The 6,000-nt window shown below is 34.4% G+C and overlaps 1 protein-coding gene across 1 annotated transcript in view; it reads right to left on the bottom strand.

The window, feature by feature from the left end:
* Positions 1-793: 793 nt before the first annotated feature.
* The window catches only part of LOC128638046 (serine/threonine-protein kinase SBK2-like), a 66,739-nt gene continuing 61,532 nt past the window's right edge, over positions 794-6,000 (bottom strand). Inside the window, exon 4 of the mRNA XM_053689917.1 lies at positions 794-4,658. Within this exon, the coding sequence (XP_053545892.1) occupies positions 4,095-4,658 (564 nt within the window). The 3' untranslated portion in view covers positions 794-4,094. The remainder of the gene's footprint in view (positions 4,659-6,000) is intronic.

The raw sequence follows: 6,000 nt of genomic DNA, 5'->3' as shown, positions 1-6,000 counted from the left end.
GTTCTAAATAGGAATAATTTTGTTAATGATAGGAATATTTATTTAGATTTATTTAAATTATATTTACGTTAGTGGGTGTTAGGTTTAGCGTTAGACTTAGGTTTAGGGGTTAATAACTTTAATATAGTGGCGATGTTGGGGGTGGCAGATTAGGGGTTAATAATATTTAACTAATGTTTGTGAGGCGGGAGTGCCGCAGTTTAGGGGTTAATATGTTTATTATAGTGGCGGCGACGTTGGGGACGGCAGATTAGGAGTTAATAAATGTAAGATTAGGGGTGTTTAGACTCGGGGTTCATGTTAGGGTGTTAGGTGTAAACATAAATTTTATTTCCCCATAGGAATCAATGGGGCTGCGTTAATGAGTTTTACGCTGCTTTTTTGCAGGTTTTAGACTTTTTTTCAGCCGGCTCTCCCCATTGCTTCCTATGGGGAAATCGTGCACGAGCACGTTACACCAGCTCACCGCTGACTTAAGCAGCGCTGGTATTGGAGTGAGATTTGGAACAAAATTTTGCTCAACGCTCACTTTTTGTCTTTTAACGACGGGTTTCTGAAAACTCGTAATACCAGCGTTGTATGTAAGTGAGCGGTGAGAGAAAACTGCTCGTTAGCACCGCATAGCCTCTAACGCAAAACTCGTAATCTAGGCGTATGTTATGTGCTAACCAACTGCACGGAGCACTGTGATCTGAGACATTGCAAAAGAAATACAATAAATAATACAGTTGTATGTGCATGTTTGCGTGGTGTGTGTGGTAGTAGCAAGGAAAGTTTTCAGGCAAATACAAAATTAAATTAAAATAATTTATTGTTATATAAATATATAAGCAGCAACTGGTTTACATAATTTTCAATATAAATTTAATATTTTATAATACTACAAATCCACATCCTGGTTATGATTTTAAGATGCAAAGTTATTTTTTATTTTTTTTGTAGCTAGGTCATTTCATATCTTTTTATTTTTTTATTGATTCTAAGGTTCTAATGATATGCTTAATGACACATTAATTATTATATTGATCCACTGCATTAATAATGTACATTGTAGTATTTGACTATATATATCCATAAACAGTACTAGTTTGTATTTCATATTGCTAAAAAAAATATTACTTCAACATAAAATAATATATTTTGCCATGGTTATAGAACATAATTGCACAACCCATTTAAACAGAATATAAGAGAAACACATGGTTTCAGAACAAAACACAACACAATGCATCATCTTGTATTTAAAATATCAGTAAAATCAGGAATAAACTGGTTCATTTTTTCAAGCTAATATTCTCAATCCTCCCTCATTTTACAAGCTGTTAATTGTGTAGCAAATAATTGCCTAAAGCCCTAACGAAAATTCCAAGTCATACATCAACATCAATAAAGTGAACATTTACTAACACAATAATTTTAGGTTCTTTCTAGAACAACAAATTACTGGCCTTTAATATTTATTTTAAATAATAAAATATTTAAATTTTCTTGCAAGCCCTGAAAGGTATCTCACCAAGGGTTCAGTGATCTAAAGGCTTCCTGCTCTGGCAAGATAATCTAAAAAGTCCCATCAATACATTGAGGAAGCTAACACTTTAAAGAAAGGAAAATGCTACTTTCTGAACTATCGTTATCACTATGGAAGGTGCTAGATGGGAAAAAGAGACACTGGGGCCTATTTATGAAAGGTCTGTCGGACATGATCCGACATTGCGGATCATGTCAGACAGACCTCGCTGAATGTGGAGAGCAATACGCTCTCTGCATTCAGCATTGTACCAGCAGCTCTTCTGAACTGCTGGTGCAATGCCGCCTCCTGCAGATTCTTGGCCAATTGGGCGCTAGCAGGGGGTGTCAATAAACCCAATTGTATTAGATTGGGTTGAATTGCGGCAATGTCTGTCCACCTCCTCAGAGCAGGCGGACAGGTTATGGAGCAGCGGTCTTGAGACCGCTGCTTCATGCTCACCAGAAACACAGCCCTCAAGCTCCATATGGATAGATAGGCCCCACTTTCATTACAATATAATGGTAAATAATAGCACCCAAATATTTTTTTGATCATCAGGCTCCAAGTGTGCTTTGAGATAAACCCCTATATTCACAAATAATCCAATGCACTCTCCAGTAATTCATGCAGGTCTTATATCATCATTTGTAAGCACCTACAGATAAGACAGATCTAAATAACATGTTGACTTGTTAATGAATATACCATAGTGTTTAATACACTGTTGTAAAGTAAGCACACCATCTAAAGAGTTCCAGTCTATTTTTGAAGGGAAAACTAATTATTTAATAGATGATGTACACTAATAAATTAAAGAACTTTACAGTTAAAACAAATTCTAATTCTTATGTTCCCATATATTGCAGGTTTACTAAACATTTGAGCTATTTGTGTTCCCTAGGAAAATATAGGAATTGTGGAGATTTTTCACTGAAGAGTATGTTGGATTGTACATACATTGTGGATATGTTTTTCTCTGAAGAGTGCATTGAACTGTAAGTGACTTAAGGTGACAGATTTGATTGGCATGAACAAAATAAAAATAAAATAAAGTAATTTAATTGCTGAGCCCAAAGAGAATAGATAGCATTTCATACAAATAAAGATGAGGTAACACAATTATTGGACTTATACTAAGAGGCCGAATTATCAAGCTCCGAATGGAGCTTGATGCCCCGTGTTTCTGGCGAGCCTTCAGGCATAACCTATCCACCTGCTCTGAGACAGCGGACAGACATCGCCGGAAACCAACCAGATCGAATATGATTGGGTTGATTGACACCCCCTGCTAGCGGCCAATTGGCTGAGAATCTGCAGGGGGCGGTATTGCACCAGAATTTCACCAGAACTGCTAGTGCAATGATAAATGCAGAGAGCGTATGTGCAGCGGACATGATCCGCAATATCGGATCATGTCCGCTCGCATCATGATAAATATGCCCATTAGCCTCAAATTAACATTCCAATATGCACTGATAGTTGCTAAGCAAACCATGTACCAATCTTAGTCTTAAAGGGCTCTGAGACTGGCATCTAATGAATGCTTCAGTTAAAAAATGATAGACAGACTTTATTTAACAGCTAGTTGATTGCAAGCTTGTTTGGCAAATTCTTCTTGGGAAATATAACTCAGTGTGTAGTATTGCTTCTGCAACCAAAAGAAATGTAATTTATGGCTAGATCGTATTCTATATTAAAAAAAAAATTTTTTGGTAAGGATTGGTATTAACCCCTTTGTTTTTAACTTATCTAAAACATGACAGATTAAATGAAGTTATTGAGGTCTCTTAGCTCAATTGCATAATCCATTCTCATTCAAAAATGAGCTCATGTGAAAGAGATAATTTAAATCCAAATAAACAGGCATAGCATTCAGTCATTTCAGTTATTGTTTTCACTATTCTGGAGGATGTCACTATTTCAATGAAGTTCTACACTTGATTGTAAGTGATGATAGAGGTATTTTCATCAGTTGAAGTTAACTTATTTACAGGTTTAACCTTTGGGTTTATATCACTGTGCATCATTTTCAGTCTCTTTTTGTATGTGTGATTATATGTGGTCTATTGCAAGAAAATGAATGTAAAGAAACATGTAGAACTACACATAAACATAAAACTAAGACTGAAGTAAAGTTGAATTGCATTTGTCGTAGTATTGAGTTGCCTGATATCTTGGCATATTGCTTTTGTTAATACAATATATTTCACTGAAAACATGCATAGCTAATATTTAAAAAAAAATACAGCTTAATATGCTTTGAGAGCAAATACTGTAGACTGCTCACTTTGCCTGTTAAAAGTTCTACTAATTATGTAAAAGAAATGTACAGTACGACTGACATCATGAGATACTGAGACAGTTATGTTTGATTCCCTAATGCATTATATTTGGCCGATGTTGGACTTAAGATTGGCTGGCAAAAATAATGAATATTTAGGAATGGAAAAAAAATATTGCAGAGGAAATATATGTATTTGAAGGCAGAAAGAAATCATATTACAAGTCAATGCTTAAACAGCAATCAACTCATGCATAAAGCCTCAACTTTTTGGACGTGGGTCTTCCATCTTTATAGACTCAATCATTCCAGTCCTTCAATTGTTCTCCAGTTGTCTACTCTCCAAGGACAATCTAAATATTTTAATGCCTTGCTAACAGGACTCCTCTCAGTTGGATTTAGAGCCATCAATTTGCTTAGCATGTCCATAGCTTCTGCTGTTATTTTTTTCCAGTGTCGAGATAGGTCTTCAGTGCTTCCAGTTTCTTGCCAAACAATGAAATCTTCAAAGAATGGGTCACATGGAAGTGTTTTCTCCCAAGGGAAATACCCTGTAATCAGGCAGAAGAGAAGTACACCAAATGCCCAAGTATCAAGGGAGAAATCAATTGGCACTCCTTCTCCATTTCGGGTGTTGCTCAGTTCTGGAGCTGTGTATGGGATGATACCTGATACAAGCTTTAGCATTGTACCTCTAGGACGAGTTAAACCAAAATCTGTGAGTTTAATACGCTGACAGTCCCGACCAAAGAGAAGGACATTTTCAGGTTTGACATCACGATAGACCAGTCCTCGGCTATGAATAAACTCTAGGGCACTTACAAGTTGTTTAGTGCACTGTTTAGCTGCTTGTTCCTGAATTCCTTCCTAAAGCAAATTGAAGAAAATAAAACAAAACAAAAATTTTAGCTTTTAGAGAAAGAAAATGTAACAATGAATATGAATGATAAAATATTTTTTATGACAAAAGTATTATAAGCTTTTTTTTTATAAATAAAATATATAACTATGCCTGTGGTTTATTTTATTTTCATTTTTGCTTGATTGCAAAGACAATTTTTGCACTTTATAGGTAAAGGCTAATAGTATTAATGCCAAGAAGATACTAACAAATGAGGATTTATTAGGTTCATTTGTTTCTTTTTCCAAGTTTGAAAAAATAAATTTAATATATTTTGTTCTACTAAATCTATACTTTACATGACATATTTTATGGCAAATGCTTGTTTAGTGTTTGAAACATAAGTGTTTTTAAATACATGATAGGGGATATTATGTCTGTTTATTTCTAATACACCAGCAACATACTTTATGAAATGTTATTTCTTGACTAAAGGAGTGAAGTGAAATTATTGCTGTTTACTTTGCATAAAATAAAGCACACATAAACACACAGATGTGTGTGTGTATATATATATATATATATATATATATATATATATACACAGGTGGCCCTCGGTTTACAACGGTTCAATTTGCACCGTTTCAGAATAACAACCTTTTTTTCAGTCATGTGACTGCTATTGAAAAGCATTGAGAAGCAGTGCATTGATTAAAATAGCCAGTAGGTGGAGCTGTCCGCTTGTGTTGCAGCAAAGATATGCAAGCCAAGCAAGCTGAAATTTATCAGTTTAACCAGACCTGAGCTATTGAGCAGCTTGCAAAGGAACAAGATCTTGCTGTCTATAAAGCAGTCCAGATTGGAATGCATAGAAAGAACTGTTTGCAGAAAAATGCAAGTGTTGTGTGATTATTTTATTAGGTTTATAATGCTGTTTAGCAAATGTTTTTGTTCATTTAACTTAGTTTAATTATATATTCTGTGTTGTGTGATTATTTTATTAGGTTTATAATGCTGTTTAGCATTTAAAGCCTTCATTTCAAAGCTTTAAAAATAATTTATTAGGTCTTACTTATGCCAATTTTGAGAGGGGCCTGGAACCTAACTCCCTCACTTCCCATTGACTTACATTATATACTGGGTTACAATTTACAACGGTTTTGATTTACAACCATTCCTTCTGGAACCTAACCCCGGCGTAAACTGAGGGCTACCTGTGTGTATATATATATATATATATATATATATATATATATATATATATATATATATATATATATATATATATATATATATAATTTATTTAGTTATTGCCTAGCAGCTTGTCTAACAGTAAATTATTATTTTATGAACAATGAGAAGAAGAAT

Source organism: Bombina bombina, chromosome 8, assembly GCF_027579735.1.
Source record: "Bombina bombina isolate aBomBom1 chromosome 8, aBomBom1.pri, whole genome shotgun sequence".
Classification (NCBI taxonomy): domain Eukaryota; kingdom Metazoa; phylum Chordata; class Amphibia; order Anura; family Bombinatoridae; genus Bombina; species Bombina bombina.
The sequence above is the reverse complement of the archived record's forward strand: the minus strand, read 5'-3'. Positions and strand labels throughout refer to the sequence as shown.